The sequence below is a fragment of the Xyrauchen texanus genome, chromosome 9 (genome assembly GCF_025860055.1).
Source record: "Xyrauchen texanus isolate HMW12.3.18 chromosome 9, RBS_HiC_50CHRs, whole genome shotgun sequence".
NCBI classification, from domain to species: domain Eukaryota; kingdom Metazoa; phylum Chordata; class Actinopteri; order Cypriniformes; family Catostomidae; genus Xyrauchen; species Xyrauchen texanus.
Window position 1 is genome coordinate 9,917,282 of NC_068284.1, and position 19,580 is coordinate 9,936,861.

General features: G+C 37.7%; 1 protein-coding gene across 2 annotated transcripts in view; it reads left to right on the top strand.

Moving 5' to 3' along the window:
• Positions 1-19,580, top strand: part of LOC127649785 (rho-associated protein kinase 1-like) — a 90,018-nt gene that overhangs the window by 55,807 nt on the left and 14,631 nt on the right. For both annotated transcript variants that reach the window (XM_052135017.1, XM_052135018.1), the window contains exons 17-27: positions 178-284; positions 4,256-4,406; positions 5,189-5,349; positions 5,792-5,976; positions 7,264-7,333; positions 12,432-12,535; positions 12,714-12,879; positions 14,624-14,717; positions 14,830-14,918; positions 15,048-15,239; positions 18,695-18,860. In XM_052135017.1, the coding sequence (XP_051990977.1) occupies positions 178-284; positions 4,256-4,406; positions 5,189-5,349; positions 5,792-5,976; positions 7,264-7,333; positions 12,432-12,535; positions 12,714-12,879; positions 14,624-14,717; positions 14,830-14,918; positions 15,048-15,239; positions 18,695-18,860 (1,485 nt within the window). The remainder of the gene's footprint in view (positions 1-177; positions 285-4,255; positions 4,407-5,188; positions 5,350-5,791; positions 5,977-7,263; positions 7,334-12,431; positions 12,536-12,713; positions 12,880-14,623; positions 14,718-14,829; positions 14,919-15,047; positions 15,240-18,694; positions 18,861-19,580) is intronic.

Genomic DNA, 19,580 nt, shown 5'->3' on the forward strand with positions numbered 1-19,580 from the left:
TTTTAAAAATAGTTTTAGATACCATATAGCATGTCAAGCGCAGGACATGTCAACTTTCCAAAAGTATTTCACGGCATCTACCCAAATACCCACAAGTAAAGTGTCTTGTTTTGGTACACACAGGCAGCTTGCTTTACAGTGCACTTTATTAAGTCTCCTTTTCATCTCTTTTTGTAGCTCGTGTCACAGGTCTGCAGGAGGACAACAAGAACTTGAAGCAGAGTCTTTCTAAAGTGGAACTGGAGAGGAAACAAGTCCAGGAGAGATGTAACACCCTTGAAAAGGTTTCTTATTGCCTTAATCTACTCAAAATACTGTCCTTTGGATTGCAAACAAAAATTCTTAATTTTTAAAGGGACAGTTCACCCAAAATGAAAATTCTCTCATCATTTACTCACCCTCATGCGATCCCAGATGTATGACTTTCTTTCTTCTGCTGAACACAAAGACTTTTGGAAGAATATCTCAGCTCTGTAGCTCCATACAATGAAAGTGAATAGTGGCCAGAACTTTGCCAAGTCAGGTCAAGTGGTGTTTATTGACGTTCAACCATATACAGTTATTACAGTACAGTGAAACGAGACAACGTTCCTCCAGGACCATGGTGCTACATAAAACAACATAGGACAAACACAGAACCACATGAGACTACACAGACTAAATAACATACCTATATAAAGTGCACGTGCAAACGTGTGCAAAAAGTACGGGACAGTTCAATAAATTACTAAAAATTAAAAGGACTATGGGCACAGTGAGAGACAGTGCAGCGCCGACCAGTACACAGTAATGCAAAAGATGACAGTTTATAAAAATGCCAAAGGTAAACATAACATACTATGAGATGAGTGTTCTATGCACATAGCAGTTATTGAGGTAGCAGCCAGGTATAAGTGACAATAATTAAAGTGCAACTCAGGACACATGTGTGTCAGTCCAGTCTCTGAGTAATGAGGAGTCTGATGGCTTGGGGGAAGAAGCTGTTACACAGTCTGGCGTGTGGGTGTGGGGTCATCCACAATGCTAGTTGCTTTGCGGATGCAGTGTTTTTTGTAAATGTCTTTGATGGAGGGAAGAGAGACCCCGATGATCTTCTCAGCTGTCCTCACTATCCTCTGCAGGGCTTTGCGGTCCGAAACGGTGCAAGTCCCAAACCAGGCAGTGATGCAGCTGCTCAGGATGCTCTCAATAGTCCCTCTATAGAATGGAGTGAGGATGGGGGATGCGAGATGTGCTTTCCTCAGACTTCGAAGAAAGTAGAGACACTGCTGGTCTTTCTTGGCAATAGAGCTGGTGTTGAGGGACCAGGTGAGGTTCTCCGCCAGGTGAACACCAATGAATTTGGTGCTCTTGACGATCTCCACAGAGGGGCCGTCGATGTTCAGCGGAGAGCGGTCACTCTGTGCTCTCCTAAAGTCAACAACCATCTCTTTTATTTTGTCCACATTCAGAGACCGGTTGTTGGCTCTACACCAGTCAATTAGCCGCTGCACCTCCTCTCTGTATGCTGACTCGTCGTTCTTGCTGATAAGACCCACCACGGTCGTATCATTGGCAAACTTAATGATGTGGTTCGAGCTGTGCATTGCTGCACAGTCGTGAGTCAGCAGAGTGAACAGCAGTGGACTGAGCACACAGCCCTGGGGGGCCCCAGTGCTCAGTGTGGTAGAGATGCTGTTCCCGATCCAGACTGACTGAGGTCCAAAAAGCATTCACTGATGAGCCAAAACATTGACCACTCATAGGTGAAGCAAATAATGCTGATCATCTCCTAAAGAGGCCACATGTCAAGGTCTAGGTAGATTAGATGGTAAGCGTACAATCAGTTCTGGTAGTCAACATGTTGAATGTAGGAGAAATGGGCAGGAGTAAAAGACCTGAGAGACTTTGACAAGGGTCAAATTGTTATGGCTAGATGACTGGGTCAGAGAATCTCTGAAATGGCAAGGCTTGGTGAGCTGTGCGAGCTGGAACTCGAGGGAGCGTTTGTTCTCTAGGGCGGCATTGATCTTTTGCTTAAGCTGTTTCTCTGATCCCTTCAGCCGATCGGCCTCCATTGCCCAGCTCTTCAGGTCGTTCTGGGCAAGAGATCGTTTCCCAGACTCCTGCTCCAAATGCACTCGCAGAGCCTTCACCTGCAGAGGGGAGGAATGTGTCACAACACGCAGTGTATCGCACCCTGCAATGTATGGAGCTACATAGCAGCAGACCGGTCCGAGTGCTCATGATAACCCCTGTCCACCTTCAAAAAGCGCCTACAATGGGAACGTGAGCGTCTGAACTGGACCTTGGAGCAGTGGAAAAAGGTTGCCTGGTTCAATGAGTCCCATTTTCTTTGACATCACAGGAATGGCTGTGTATGTGTACACCATATACCTGGGGAAGTTATGGCACCAGGATGCACTGTGGGTTGACAACAAGTAGGGAGTCTGATGTTATGGGCAATGTTCTGTTAGGAATCCCTGGGTCAAGCCATTCATGTGGATGTCAATTTGACACATGCCACCTACCTAAAAATAGTTGCAGACCAGGTAGACCCCATCATGGCAGTGGTATTCCCTGATGGCAGTGGCCTCTTTCAGCTGGATAATGTGCCCTGCCACATTGTTCGGGAATGGTTTGAAGAACATAATGATGAGTTCAAGTTGTTGCCCTGGCCTCCAAATCCCCAGGTCTCTATCCCATTGAGCATCTGTGGGATGTGCTGGACCAACAAGTCAGATCCATGATTGCTCCACCTCGCAACTTACAGGACTTGAAGGACCTGCTGCATATTTCTTGGTGCCAGATACCACAGGAGACCTTCAGGGGTCTTGTAGAGTCCATGTATTGGTGGGTTGGCGCTGTTTTGGCAGCATTTGGAAGATCAACAGCGTATAAGGCAGGTAGTCATAAATCCATAAGTAATCCATAAGACTCCAGTGGTTTAATCAATGTCATCAGACGTGATATGATGGGTGTGGGTGAGAAACAGATAAAATGTAAGTCCTTTTTTTACGATCCATCTCCACTTTCACTGTCACATTCTTTTTTTGTTTTGTTTTTGGCGATTCGCATTCTTTGTGCACATCGCCACCTACAGGGCAGGGAGAAGAATTTATAATAAAAAAGGACTTAAATATTGATCTGTTTCTCACCCACACCTATCATATCACTTCTGAAGACATTGATTTAACCACTGGAGTTGTGTGGACAACTTTTACACTGCCTTTATGTGCTTTTTGGAGCTTTGGTACCCATTTACATGCATCGTATGGAACTACAGAGCTGAAATATTCTTCTAAAAATCTTTGTTGGTGTTCAGCAAAAGAAAGTAAGTCACACATCTGAGATGGCATGAGGTACTGCTTGGCTGAGCCTTCTGCTTGATCCTAAAGTTGACATATGAAACTCTCAAAATTTAATGTGAATATTTCCCAGAAAGTTTGCGTTTGAACTTGAAATTTAAAGTGGTTATTATGGTTGCTACACCACTTACCAGTCCTTTTTCTCAGTGATCGTGCCATTGAAATTCACATAACATGGTTTGCGGGTGTTCGCAGTTGCAATATTAATAATAGTCTACCTGTTGCCTGCAGTGTGTATTGCACTTCACATCAACCCTTTACCTTATAGAGCCATTCAAGTTCAGACTCTTCCACACCTTAAAGGAATATTATGGGTTAAATATAACTTGAGCCTTATCAGCAGAATCTGTGGCATTTTGTATGCTACCACAGAAATTCATTTTGACTCATCCACCATGTAATGGTAGCAATGCCACGTGCAAGTTAAGAAAAAATATTACAGAAATATTATTGTATAATATTGTATATATATTTTATAATTATTACTCTGCTATTTTTACAATGGTAATGGATTTCTGTGGTTTATTAATTTAACTATTATTATTCAGTATAATATTTCAATACTATAATATTCAAGTTTAATGGGTTCCAAAAAACAAAACAAAAAATATGAATATAGTTGTCAAGTTAATATACAATAATGTGCAAAACATGACCTAATTTTGGTCAAAATGAATCACTTACTGTTTTTTTTAACATATGTGCAATATATCACATTAAATCACAATCACACTTTCTCAATTAGATTTTTTTTTGTCCAAATCATGCATCCCTATTTTAAACCCCCCAGAATACCTTGCTCCATGGACTTCCATTAGGACCAGTGTTTTTTTATTACAGTCATTTTTTAAAATTCAGTAATTGTTTATAGTGTAATGTGCATTTCTCTTTGTTCTGTCTCTGTTCAGGAGAAGAACAGTCTGGAAATCGACCTGAATTACAAGCTGAAGACTCTGCAGCAGCGTCTGGACCAGGAACTGACTGAGCACCGCGTAACCAGAGCTCAGCTCACAGACAAATACGAGTCCATCGAGGAGGCAAAGTCAGCTGCTATGCATGGTATGTCTGCGTGCCAGACACGCCACACCGATCTGTGCCACCTGTGGCTGGTCCTGCTTTAGGGCACTTCACTTCGACAGCATGCCCCGACACTGTACAGCATCTTATTCAGCTGCGTGCCTAGACACTGCCTCCGAGAATCACACTCACAGATATGGAGGACCAGAATTCCTCTTTATTAAAAAAAATGTTCTCCCAAAAATTATTTACATTCCCTGTCTTAGGTCAGTTATGATCACTACTTTATTTTGAAGAATGTGAAATGTCAGAATAATAGTAGAGAGAATTATTAATTTCATCGTTTATTTCATCCATCACATTCTCAGTGGGTCAGAAGTTTATATATATATTATTTAAACTGTTCAAACTGGAAAAAAATAAGGTCCAGTATTATCTGTTTTCAGTATCTGCCTAATCAGACCAATAAGATATGATCAATATGATAAAAACAAAAAAAAAACACTAATTATGGCTATTGCCGATATTGTCCCAAAAATGTAAATAATCAGTAGAAAAGATGCATAACTGTATTGCTTATTAAATCTGTCAAAGAAAAGGACTATACTGATTGAGTATAAAAAATATGCCCTTATATTATGTGCTTCAAATATTGTGTGGTACTGATATGATTAGACACCTAATAATACTTATATAATAATACTCTTATATACTCTTATGTTTTTGAGCTTGTATGATCGAATGAGAAATCAAGTGTGGGCGTGGATCTTGTGAATGTGTTTCACTCTTTCTCTAATAAAAATGACCTCATGTGGTCTGTCTAGCGGTGGAGCAGAAGGTATCTGAGGAGACCATGCTGCGGATGCGGGTAGAGAGCCGGGTTGTGGAGGTGGAGAAGCAGTGCTCAATGCTAGAGTTTGACCTCAAGCAGTCTGTTCAGAAGATGGAGCAGCTGATGAAGCAGAAAGAGAGATTGGAGGACGAGGTAAGAGTGTTGTCTGAATTACGAACAAACAACTAAGAGCCTTTTCTTTTTATCGATTTGGTAAAAAATCAGTCTCTAATGCAACAAGCTATCAGTTTTAATCAATCTAACAACTCAATCACTGACTGAATTGAGTGGCTCAGTGTGGTTAAAGATGCAGCTAAAAATACACATTGAGAACAGAGTTTTGTCATAATAAATGGTACTTTAAAAAAAGAGAGATGTTGTTGTTTAGTAAATTTGTTAAGTATATAGTTGGAACCATTCATTCTTTCAAGTTCTCAAAGTGTCATTAATGGAATCATTTTGAAACCGGAACAGTTTAGTGAAATCATTCATTCATTTATCCATCAGATTCCCATCCCTACAACAGGATTTTTTATAGACTGGCTACCATAGTGTTTTAGCTCCAAGTCTTTCTCGTCTTCTCTCCCCTCTGCAGGTGAAGGCTCTGCGAGTGCATTTGGAGCAGGAGTCTGGGAAACGATCTCTTGCCCAGAACGACCTGAAGAGCTGGGCAATGGAGGCCGATCGGCTGAAGGGATCAGAGAAACAGCTTAAGCAAGAGATCAATGCCGCCCTAGAGAACAAACGCTCCCTCGAGTTCCAGCTCGCACAGCTCACCAAGTATGACCTATGCCATGTCTTGTCCTCTCAGGGTCATCAGAAAGTGGCCATTGTGGACACTTTCCACAAATAGGTCACAAACTTGTGTTCTATTACTTATATATTTCACATCAGGGTTGCAAACATCACAAACCTTATGTAAAATAAGGTTAAAATATAACAACTCATATAATATTTAGTTTGACCACCTGAGGTGTACAAACAACATTTTCTGAAGAAAAGAAAAAATGCACGATTTTCTAGCCCTGTGTTTTACCCTATTCATGGAAAGTGCCTTTTTACAGTACACTCATTATAAACCACAGCATATTAACAGTTCCTGGCCCAGTCCATTGTCTCTGAGGGAAAACAGGATATTGCTAAGAATAAAGCTACATGTACATTATTCAGCAGAGACTAATTTGGCATATTTACTGTGTTCAAAGTAATAAATGTCCATGAGCATTAAGCCTAACGTTTGATTTATCGCTAGATCTGTATTTAGTTCAGGCATTTCTGTTGGTTTCATTTTCAGTTTGACACAATTGTTAAACCACACTGGACAAGTAACGTCATTCCTTTGGCTCTGAGTCTTACTACCATCCGCTACTACAATACCCTGTACCCTGTACCCAGAGTCTTCTATTTAAGGGCATTATCGTAGAAAAGGCTATTATTGCAGCTTATGTTCAAACCTTGCCAAAGCTGTTGACTGCCAATATTTACTCAAGTGGATTAAGGATTGCCCTGTGTCTGATTCCGCCCACTGTTGTTAATCCACCACCTTCCCTTCTGTGGAAGGTTCAGGTGGAACTCCCTCGTATGCCGGGAGGTTATTAATAGTTAACCCAGCTCGACAGGAGATTGATTGCTTAGCTTTGTCATATTCTGTTCTTTAAAGTCAACGTAACATAAAAATGGACTTTATTTACTTAATTAATTCATGTTCCTGGTCTTATTGTGAACAATGTATTAACCTGTCCGGATCTAAAACAACATTCCTTTTCTGCTTACATCATGTAGGCTGGAAATAACCAATAGACAATAGCCGAATAGTTACAGTAATAGCCAAATAGCTATTTAGGCAGTGTTTCAGGCTACTGTTCTAGATAATGGTGTCCTTTCTAAAATCATAACATGATTTAAAAAAGAAGTGTTACCATTGGGAGTCAATGGCTAAGTCTGGTGGAGCCTAGCAAAATGACGGAAATTACTTGCAACACCTTTAACTTGTGAAGTTTGAATGGCTAAATGAATATAGTTTGTGGAGCTGAAGAGGTTGTGACTGATTGAACTGTATGTCCTCAGGCAGTACAGAGGGAATGAAGGTCAGATGAGGGAACTTCAAGACCAGCTGGAGGCTGAGCAGTATTTCTCAGTGAGTATCACAGACTGATCAACATGCTTCCATTCCTAAACCCAGAGTATACTTTGGTTTTGACGCGAACGCTTAGTGTCTGCTAACAGTCCAGCGCTAGCCTTCATTTGACCGTGCGCATACACAGGTGTTTGGTGCATGCATGCTACGACTGTTATGAGATACTGGACCATTTCTCTTCAGGAGTTTAGACACATTAAAGTGTCTTTTGTCCTTCAGACTCGAGTAACACAAATACAGGTATCTCCTGACCTCTTCACACACACGTTCTTGACATGCACATCCACTATTGTTGTTTCCACATTCGTCTCCTGTTGTTTACTTTATTTTAGCATTTCTTTGTGACAGCAGGCTCAACTGTGAGTGTTGCCACCTTGTGGACCCACTAAGTACTACACATAATTCCATATGCGCGGTTAGAAAAATCAGGCTGCCCACGTTCAGTGCTCAAGCACTCTGATGATGAAGAAATTTGTGTCCACGTCTGACTGAAGTATTCTTTGGGCTTCACTCTTTCCTCATGAGATGAAAACAACAGAGGTCGACCGTTAGTGGATTTAAAAAAAATCGTTTCTTATTTATATTTTAGTTTTTATTTAAATTTGTCCCTTGGCTTCAATTCTCAATTAAATATGTGCCCGACATCTGCAAATAAAATTGTAATTCTGCGAGACCACGCAAGCCCCTGCCCCTCCCCCTCTTTGACATTCTTTGTCACAGCCTCCACACAACATCGAAGTCTACCTGACCAGCCTTCATTTGTGGCAGCCAGGTAAGGATAATGTTTGCCCTAAACTTAGACATTGTTTGCTGATCTCCACAGAGTCAGCAGAACTTAGGCAAAAGCCCTCCATTAAGCTTAACAACAAGCAAGCTAATCAGTCGCTGGCTCAAAATAGCATCGCGCAGGGTCGGAAAAGCCCCCAAAATTAAATATTTAAATTCCTTCTGTTTGAGTTGTTTTTTTTATATTGATAACATAAAGTCAATCCTCTGTGGTCACTGGAGGTGCTGGCGCGATCACCTGACTTTTTCCCTGATAACAGCAGAAATAAATACTTGGTCATACAGATAAGAGTAAGACATCATTTGAAACTATAAAGGGTTTACTTTTATTTGTGTACACTCACAATAACAGCAAAACGTTGTGGTTTTGTAAAATAAAGAAATGATTCAAGATGCACTTTCTGCTGCCTCGGTCTCCGTGAACTTCTGTCTGGAGTGCGACATGAAAATGAACTGAAACTCAGTGTATACTTGCCTCACAGACATGAGAAATATGTCTATAGCTGGGGTCGGGAACCTTTTTTCACTAAGGAGCCAATTTATGCATTTTTGGTTGATGCATTTTTTTTGAAAGATCCATACCACAAATGAATAATTTAACATTTTCAAAAAAATTAAAATAATAAAATAAAATGTTTATATTGCCCATAGGCTACTCAAAAACAAACAAATATGCAAACATTAATAGGTAACATTTAGTACACGTGTTTGTGCGGGTCTCCGCAATTGTTCATGAAAATGTAACTTCCCATTTGGGCTGGGTGATATTAAAAAATATTTTAACGATAATCGTATTTAAAATATCGCGATATCCGATTTTATATATGGTGAATATTTTTGCTTGATTGATTTTGCTTTAATTATTTAGATTTTGATTAATTTATTGTAAAACAAAAAGACATTTCTAAATTGCACTTTAAAGAAACGAAAAAAGCTATTAAAAATAACAAAGTAAAAAAAATAAAATCTCATATACATATCCTCAAATCCAAACATTTCTCCAATGGACCATTTGCCATCACGCAAGTATCACAACAGCTGAAAAATTACTTATTAAAATAAAAATTATTACTTATATTGTTAACTACAAATTAAGAACTAACGATAATTATAAATGTAAATATTATTATATTTAATATGATTTATGATTTAATCACTTTTGTCTTTGTTTATTTAATACAAATATATCTGTATATATTACTGGAGCTGCAGAGTTGCGTTCACAATGTGTAATATCGAACTAAACTCGCAGTACCTCATGAGATGATCAGAGATCATGTGCAGCATTCTCATAGACTACATTATTCTTGCAAACAGTTTTCAGTTGAATGAAACCGAGAAAAAGGTGTGATATCTCTTTACATGGGCTTGTTCCACGAGACAGCATGTCTCTGAACAAACAGTGAATCAGACACGAGCATTGACGGCTCTCTTTTTTCTGTTCATAAAAGTATAAAGTGTGTTTCTAGTGCATCTTTTTAAATAACAGCATTTCTTGTCATGTATCGTCTTACAGGTCATAGTCCATTAGATGAGCTAAATTATTGCACATGAAATACCTGCATTCAGATGAGGAGCTCGGAAACTGGATTGAGTCTCGCATTTTGCGGGTGCTATATCACACCCTGGGTGCACATAAAAAATAACTAACGTTCATAAAATCGCTCGTAGAAAATGCTCTTAACAGCTAAGATCAATAGTTCTTGGGAAATGAGTCCCAGAACTCTATGAATGTTCATGTGTTGGAGAAGCGCTTTCATTGCACTCAGAGCTCACTGCGCACACATCAAATCAGACGCGCATCAGCGGCTTTTCTTTCATCTGTTCTTCAAAATATAATCACATTTCGTCAAACATGTGTCTGTGTCTAATTTCTGCAAAATACTTGGCTTGAAAAATCAGCATTTGGTGGGTGTTCATTTCAAACCTTGTTCACCAGGAGTAGCCTGTAAAATTCAGGAGAAAGGAAATCAAAACAGTGTCATTGACTTCAAGCTTTGCAATCGCACCCACACTTTCCGCTGTAAAAGTATCTCTATAAAGTTTTAAATGATCATGTGAACCTCTTGATTTTTAACAAAGAGCCACTTGTTGCTCGTGAGCCATAGGTTCCCGACCCCTGGTCAATAGAAAGCTTAAATTGTCTACTTTTAAATGAACCAATTTAAATCTAAAACAAATATTCTCTGTTTGTGTAATCCGTATGAAACCAACAAGAGGTATAGTCTTTCCTGTTTGAGCTCATTATCGTTTTTGTAAGAAGACATGCTGTGAATTTACCTGGGAAGAAGAGCGTGATACGATACGGCCTTTCTAACACAAAAAGTGTCTCACAAAGTACATTTTGTGAGTGAAATCTGCAGTCTACAAAATCTGTTATGTGTTTGATGGCCTTATTTCAGTGACTTAATCTTGCCATAATCTTGATTTTCTAAAAAATGCAAACATGTACATCTCGCTCACATATTATTTTTGCACAGTTTGTGCTGAATAGTGTAATCAGACTTGCGTCATTAATATGATATAAGTATAAACACAAATATTTCCAAAATCCAATCAATTGCATGGTATTATTTGACAGAATACCTTTCAAAATTAGAAGAAAAATAGATTTTGCTCATGTTTGGAGGCTCTTATGTTACAACACTGCTGAGAAAGTGATGCAGTTTATTTATTCATTTTGTTGGCATTTGGAAACAAGGTAGCCTTTTTATCAAAAATCCAAAAAACCTTTCCAAGCAAGTGATATGAGGGTTTTACTGAACCTAAGAACTGCTTATATATGTAGATGCCACAATAAACCAGAAACATAATGACATAGAATAAGTAACAAGTGATAATATCAGCACCATTTCAGTTGTGTGCAGACCTGTCAATCTAAGCGATCACACTGTTTTATGATTAATTGAAATATAAGAAAGAGGAGTGGGTGGACTTTTAACATTGTACGGTGGTTGTGTATACACACACTCTGTCGACTCACATTTATGTGCAAACACCATGTAAAAGTGAATTTTGCATAATAGGTCCCCTTTAAGTTAGAAATGTGTGTCTTTTAGGTGTATTTAAAATTGTATTTTACATTACATATGTTAGCCATCAGATGGTGACAATAGATAATTTTTGTGTACAAGTAATATGTGCCAGTTTGGTGACGTGAAGTGAAGCTGCGTCAGCCAGTAGCCTTGTTCCATCCACTTTTCATGCTATTTTGGTCGTAGAGTTTATGCACTAGAGTTAAACGGGAAAATATTATATCTACATTTGTGAAATTTTTGCAATAATTTGCATTTCCATCAGCTGTAATTTGATGCTCAAACTTTTTTGCAAAACATCCTTGGATGGAAACGTAGTTAGTGTTTACATACAACAGCCCTCCATGATCGCTTGTATTACTACTACACTACTAAAGCTATAAAATAGCTTTAAACTGCTTTAAATGAGCAACGTCAACATTAAGGCTCATCACAGCTGAGAGACACAACAGACTGATTACAGAACTTAATGCGCTGACTTCTTACCAGACTTTCCACATTGGTACTGTTCAAAATGGCAGAGGAGATTGTAGTTTCTATAGTGAAAGACCCTTGCACACTGGCTACCGCGAAATGGGGAGATATACCCCCGCTTGGATGGCTAATTTTCCACTGAGAAAGCTTCAGAAAGCTGACACCATCTCTGCTTGGGTGTGGCAACAGGTGATCGCACACGCTCCGTCTCTCTCTCTAACACGCGTGCACACACACAAGCCATGATACTATTTCTTAAGTGACGTTTTTTCATTACTAAAGAAGGCTCGAACGTATCGTTTGGACCAGCAACAGCAGATTCTGATCCGCTGCGTAAGAAAGTAGTTCCATGCACAAATGTGTTTTTTCACAATTTTTTATATGTACTTGTTAATTGAACTGTTGTATATACGCAATATCACACTCGCAATCGTGCTATATAGCCCTAAATCAGCACTGATGCTGATGTAGGGCCATATCGTAATCTTACTTGTGTGATATTGCTTAAATATATATATATATATGTGTTTCAAATACTTCAAGTTAAGCCGCATCTGTATGCCAGGTGAATGTATATAAATAGTGGGGGTGGTTTTGGTTACATTTAATTTTGGGATTTGTATTGACGCCCAGAGAACATTGCCACCCTAAATAAATACCTATGATACAATCTGCCACTGGCTTTTGAAATTAATTTCACTAAACCCCTAGAATTCTTCTCACATTACGGCTCGTCATAACACCGTGAAAAGAAATCATCTGAAAATTTTTTGATTCTCAAACAATTGTTTACTTTATTTCAGACACTCTATAAAACTCAGGTGAAGGAGCTGAAAGAGGAGATTGAGGAGAGGAACCGACAAATCCAGGAGACTCATAGAAAAGTCCAGGATCTGTACTCTGAGAAGTAAACCTTTTTATGAAGTAACATCTGTACAAGGACTGCTTTTGAAAAATAGGAACCAAAGAGTGACATCTTAGGACATTGAAATATTGTTCAAACTGAATAAATGTTTTGTTATATGCTGCACCAAATCATCTGTGCAGTGTTGTCCAGGGTCAAACCATTTATGTGTTTGTTGTAGGGAGTCGCTCTCTGCTCAGTTGGATCTTACTGTGACGAGGGCTGAGTCGGAGCAGTTGGCCCGGGCACTAGAGGAGGAGCAGTATTTTGAGATCTCTCAGGAGAACAAGAAAGCTGCCGCTCGCTACAAACAAGAGATCTCTGATAAGGACTCAACCATCATGCGGGTCTGTAGAGCATCTTTGAATTTGAGAACTTCATCCATGTCGTTATGTTTTTTATTTTTATTAGTTTCATATATATTTTTATGTATTTATTAGAGCTGTCAGTTAATTAAAAGTTTTAAACGCAATTAATCACATAATGTTTTGTGTAATCGCGACTAATCACAGATTTTAAAAGTGCTGAAATTTGACACTATATACTTACTTTCTTGTCAAAATTCATTTATTTCCATCTTAGGAAAGAAAACAAAACAATATATAGCAATAAAATGCTAACATATTAATTAACATTTTCCAAAGCCTTCCACTATATAAACATTGAAATGCACTAAAATATCACCAATTCAAATAACATTAAATATTTCCCAAAGTCTAAGTGGGAGTTTGACTAATTGAAAGAACTAGCCCCTACATAGGATGCATTCATTTTTAATGGGCAATAAATACTTTAAACTCTCATCCTCCACAATATTAATCTGCCGGTAGACTGTGACTCTCCACTTTGTTACAGCAATCGTGAAGCTGCGTCCATGGCGGCGCTTTGAACTCACCATGAAAAGTTCTTGCAGACAGCAATGTCTCATTCTGCTTTTTTGTGATTGTTTAGATTTGTTGTGCTTCTGTGGTAATTAAAACATGCCGTACATAGGCTGAAAAATACTTAATTTCTATCACGAGTCTCATCTAGGCTTTATTTGTACATCAAATAGCGTTAAGAGCTTCTTTCTCCATCATTTTATCACTGACAGGAAAGCGCTGTCAGAGATTCTTTTATTTACTGAGCTAACAACCTCCTTTAATGAATTGGGTCATTCGAACAGTTCATGTAAACAAGTAAATGAAACTTTTCAAATAACCGGTTCAACTGATTCAATTGAGCCTCTACGCAATCAATGCGTCTTCCTCTTTCTGAAGCGAAATATTTCAAAAATATATATTTTCATTAATTATATTATAAATAAACAAAAATGTATTCTAATCTGATTTATTCTTATTATATAATATTCTGTATATTAAAAGATATTCTTTAATAGCTTACATGTAGTTATCTACTTTTTGTTAGTAGCTTGAAGTGTAGCTAATTTCTTTTCTTTTTTAACATTTTGTAGTAGGGAAACTTCTGTTCAAACTAGCTTCTCCAACAGAGGTTTGATGTTATCAACATAGCCGCCACATTTGATTAAAGCACATGTTTCTGTTAATAAGATTTTAGAGTGAATAGCGACTTGACCTTCGTTTAGGTCATCACACAAAGTGATAATTTTTCAGATTTCGAAAAACTTAGAATATAGCGCATTAATCATATCGATTACCTTTATTATGATTTTAAAATGTATGTATGTATTTATGTTTGTCCTTTTTGGAGTTTTATTGCCTGGAGTCACTATTCACTTAAAATATGGCATGTAAACACTGTTTCTGTTGCATGAAAGATGTCATATGTGTTTGGAGGAACAGAGAATTTTCATTTTCGGGTGAAATATTCCCTTGGGCCACGTCCACACTAATACATTTTTGCTCATCCTTATTAGTACAGTGTTTTCCTCCACTGAAAATGGAGACTTTCGAACACTCCATTATTGCATATTTTAGAAAACGGTGATGATAAGAAGCTGAAAATGGATTAGTGTGAATGTGGTCTTAATGTCCATTCATTCAAAACATTGTTTTGTCATGATGGTCAACCATGAGGTTATGTGAGGGGTTTTAAATGTGATTATAATTAGCTTGCATTTGTTTCACTTAGCTTGAGGAATCTAATAAAACCCTTACCAAAGACGTGGAGATCCTCACCAAGGAGAAGACGGAGTTGAGTGAGAGAATCCGAGCTCAAGAAGAGGGTAATCAAGCCCTGCTCACTTTTAGTTCATACAATTTATTGGGAAGAAAATCTCATACATGTTTACAGTAATAACTGTTCTGACTGATTTTTGTCACCTGTCACCCCTCTAGAGTTTGCAGCAGTGAAGGAGGAGGTGGAGAACACAGTCAAGGCGATCTATGAAAAGGCTCTTAACAATGAAAGAACTTTGAAGACCCAGGTATGACCAGAGAGCATTAAAAGACAAAACTTTAAAAGAGAAACTATGTCAACCATTTGTGGATGTATTTATCTCAGTATGTTTTGTATGGAGTTCTAAAGCTCTTTCCACATCCTCTTGTTACTGCAGGCGGTGAATAAGCTGGCGGAGATCATGAACCGTAAGGACATGAAGCTGGACCAGAAGAAGAAAGGCAGCACCACTGACTTGCGCAAGAAAGAGAAGGAGAATCGCAAACTGCAGCTGGAGCTCAACCAGGAGAAGGAGAAGTTCAATCACATGGCCATCAAGTACCAGAAGGAGCTTAGCGAGATGCAAGCGGTAAGCTGGAAAGAGCGTGTTTGCATTGCAGGTCGAGCTTCATGTTTCTGGATTTGGGTGTTTCTTCAACTTTGGGTAAAAGCATCGCCTAGAAGACTAAATAAATCATTTGGAAAAATTACAGCTTGATTGGAATGACACCCATATTTTTTAAATCTATTTTTTTGCACGTCTCGTATTTCATCAAAGCATTTGTCGACTTGGTTAAAACATTTTGAAAAAAACTTGATTGGGGTGAAAAAACATTTGTGTGTTGGAAATGAAACCAGAACTGTGGGACAGTGGTTAGTTTTGGAAAATGTATATCAATTATTTTCACACAATACATTTTTTAATAGGGCTTGGGTAGCTCAGCAAGTAAAGACGCTGACACACCTGGAGTCACAAGTTTGAATCCAGGGTGTGCTGAGAGACTCCAGCCAGGTTTCCTAAGCAATTATATTGGCCCGGTTGCTAGGGAGGGTAGAGTCAAATGGGGCAACCTCCTCATGGTTGCTATAATGTGGTTCTCACTCTCGGTGGGGTGCGTGATGAGTTGTGTGTGGATGCCGTGGTGGATAGCGTGAAGCCTCCATGTGCTATGTATCCGCGGTAATACGCTCAATAAGCCATGTGATAAGATCCGCGGACTGATGGTCTCAGACGCGGAGGCAACCGAGATTCGTCCGGTTCTGGTACTAGTCCTTATGACATCCCTGTTGTTAGCTCAGTATTATTTCAAGAATTCACTGTTTATGTGGCTTGGTTATTGGTTTAATTACAGTGCTTGAAGGCAGCAATTTATTGCTGTTCCTATTCCTATATTGATATAATATTGATATTCCGCAAACATTCTGCTTGGTGGTTGTTCTAATCCCATAACCCACAGTATTTACCAAAGTGTTTTGGTCTGCCATTGACATTGATTCTTACCTCTATCTGCACTGAACTGTGGCCTTGTCTTCCATGCATTTATTTAGCCATATTCTGTAGCTGCCTTTACGGTGTCATATATTGTGTTTTGAATTTCATACACAAAAGACAGAAAATCAAGGCACATGCTTCGTGTCTTGACAACGGCAATGCTGATCTAAACCATTTGTAAATGAAGCGTATAGCTCTTTTCTGAATATTTATTTAAAGTTATATGAAATGAATTGTCCTTTAAAAATGTACATTGAGAAAAAGAGGGAACAAAAACCCTGGATGACAAAAGGGTTACTTAATGCATGTAAAAAGAAAAACACACTATATAGGGTCTTTTTAAGACAAAGAACGGAAAAAGCTGTGATGAAATATAAGGCATATAAAAATAAACTAACGAAAATACTTAGGTTAAGGAAAGGGACATATTATAGTAGTTGTTTAGAGGAAAATATCGGAAATATGAAAGGAATGTGGAAAGTTATAAATGGTTTAATAAGAAATAAAGTCAATGAAGCTGCATATCCTAAATTTATAATAAAAGATAATATGTGCATAGACAAGAAACAAGATGTGGCTGAAGAATTTAATGATTTTTTTGTTAATGTGGGACTGAATCTCGCAAGGGATATTGTTGAACCAAAAGGGAAAAATGGATTGGATGAATTAATTGAAAACAATCTGCAAAGTTTGTATCTAAGTGAGGTTAGTGAATCTGAAGTGAGGGGAACGGTTTTAAACTATAAAAGTAAGAGATCACAAGATTGCAATAACATAGATATGTCCTTAGTGAAAGAAACCGTAGAAGAAATTCTTAAACCATTGACACACATATGTAATGTTTCATTTAGGACGGGAATATTCCCGGACCAGATGAAGGTAGCAAAGGTCATACCTTTGTTTTAAGCAGGTAATAAAAATGATTTATCAAATTATAGACCTGTATCACTTCTTCCACAGTTTTCTAAAATATTGGAAAAACTGTTTGTTAAAAGGTTGGATAGTTTTATTAATAAATATAATATTTTGATTGAGCAGCAGTATGGATTTCAGGCCAAGCAGTCGAATCGGACTTGCAATAATGAAACTAGTGGATGAGTTAAGCAAGGCTATTGATGATAAGAGAGTGAGTCTGGGTGTCTTCATTGACCTGAAAAAGGCATTCGACACTATAAATCATGATATTCTTTTGAAGAAGCTGTTTAAGCATGGGGTCAGAGGGGTTGCATATTCTTGGATTTGTTCATATATAAATAATAGAACACAATTTGTTTCAGTTGATGGAATTATGTCAAGTCCCCTGAAAATTCTTTGTGGGGTTCCACAGGGCTCGGTCCTGGGACCAAAATTGTTTATTTTATATTTAAATGATCTCTGTAGGGTCTCATGTGTTCTCAAGCCTATTCTTTTTGCTGATGATACCAATTTTTTTTATTCTGGGAAAGAGTTAAAAGACATTGTGAGAAATGTGGAAAGGGAGATGGAATGGGTTAAGAAATGGTTTGATATTAATAGGCTGTCACTGAATATGAGTAAAACAAAGTTTATGATTTGGGGTAAAAATAGAGTGACAGAAGTGAAAGTAAGAATATGGGTGGAGGAAATAGAAAGAGTAAATGAAATAACATTTTTGGGTGTTATATTAGATTGTAAATTGGGGTGGAAAAAGCATATTGATTATGTAAAATCTAAAATCTCAAAGACAGTTGCGATATTAAATAAGATTGGGAATTTGTTAAATAAGAAGGAATTATTTATGTTATATGCATCATTATTTGTTCCATATTTAACGTATTGTCTGGAGATTTGGGGTAATACGTATAAGACATACACCCAACCACTTTTTATTTTACAAAAGAGAGCTGTACGTATTATTACAAGATCACAATATAGGGATCATACTAACGATTTATTTTTAAAATTAAACATTCTAAAATGTTATGTTTTATTGGATTACAAGGTTATATTGATAATGCATAAAGTATACTATAAAATGCTGCCTGATAAAGTTTTGAGTATGTTTGAGAAACGTTATCGTAAGTATGAGTTAAAAGGAACATGTTTGTTCAAAAAACTGAAGGTACGAATAAATACTAGATGTAGAAATATCTCTGTAAGAGGAGTGAATTTATGGAATTGTTTGCATATAGATCTTAAATTGACACAAACAATAAGTGGATTTAAACGGCTCCTAAGAAACAAGATGATACTTTCATATAGATAGGTTTTGGGTAATTAATATCTATGACTTTGTTGTTTCAAGTGTTTGTAAGAAGAGAATTGAGCACTGTTTGACTGTTGTAAAAATTGAGAGGGATAGGCGTCAATAAGCCTTGAGCTTCAGCCTATACCCTTTGGTTTAATCAAAAGTTATGTATATGATGAGTTGAATATTTGTTATTGTATATTTGTTAATGATAAACCAAATAAAATTTAATGAAATGAAAACTCTAAAACCTAAACTCAGAATTTATCGATCCTTTACTGCTTTGTAAGCAATGCTAATTTTAAAATGTGGTCATGTAAATGATGCCATTTAATCATGTTTGCAGCAATTGTCAGAAGAGTGCACGTATCGCAATGAGCTGCAAATGCAGTTAGACAGTAAAGAGAGTGACATTGAGCAACTTCGTGAGAAACTGAACGATCTGCAGCTCCGCATGGACAGCTCCAGCGTAACGAGCTTGCAGACAGATGAAATGGACTGCAACATCGCCGGTAAGAGCAACTTTAAGTATACATTCACAAATTATAAGACACACATGGGTCTAGTTTTCATCCATATTTATGGGAGGAATTTAAATATTAAATATGAGTGATTGTTTCATAAAACTTCTGATGTCATTGAGCATTTGCAAAATGAAAATTGAGGATTTTTTTTTTTGTTTAATTGATCCATATTTCACCAAGTATACACTTGCTGTATATACAACTGTATGTCATTACACTACATCTCATTCGTTCATTGTATTTTTGATGACTCATCTCAATGACCTAAACATCAAAACAACAATAGCCTAATTTCCCTTTGTTTCCTGTTGCCACAGTAAAGGCCCATTCACACCAAGTCTAATTCTTTGAATTGTAAAAAAAAAAATTAAATGCATCCAAAACTATTCAAATTGTGTTCAATGCCAAATTTTCAAGAAGCGGAGGGGTTTGTTTTGCAATAATGACCTGACTGTACATTATCCCACTTATTACACAGCTACTTACCAAATAAATAGAAATTCAGAGAGAGACACCAGAGTGATTATACAGTCATGAAGCTTGCGCTACTTGTACGTTATACAGAAATATTTGACTGTAGAATGGCTCAAATTACCACAAAATTTAGAAAAAAAGCATTTCAGAGAGCCAAGTAAGAAAGAAGTACCAGTCCCATTGTACGCTTCACTATGGAAGAAGCTGAACTTTTTTTATCCTGGACGTCAATTT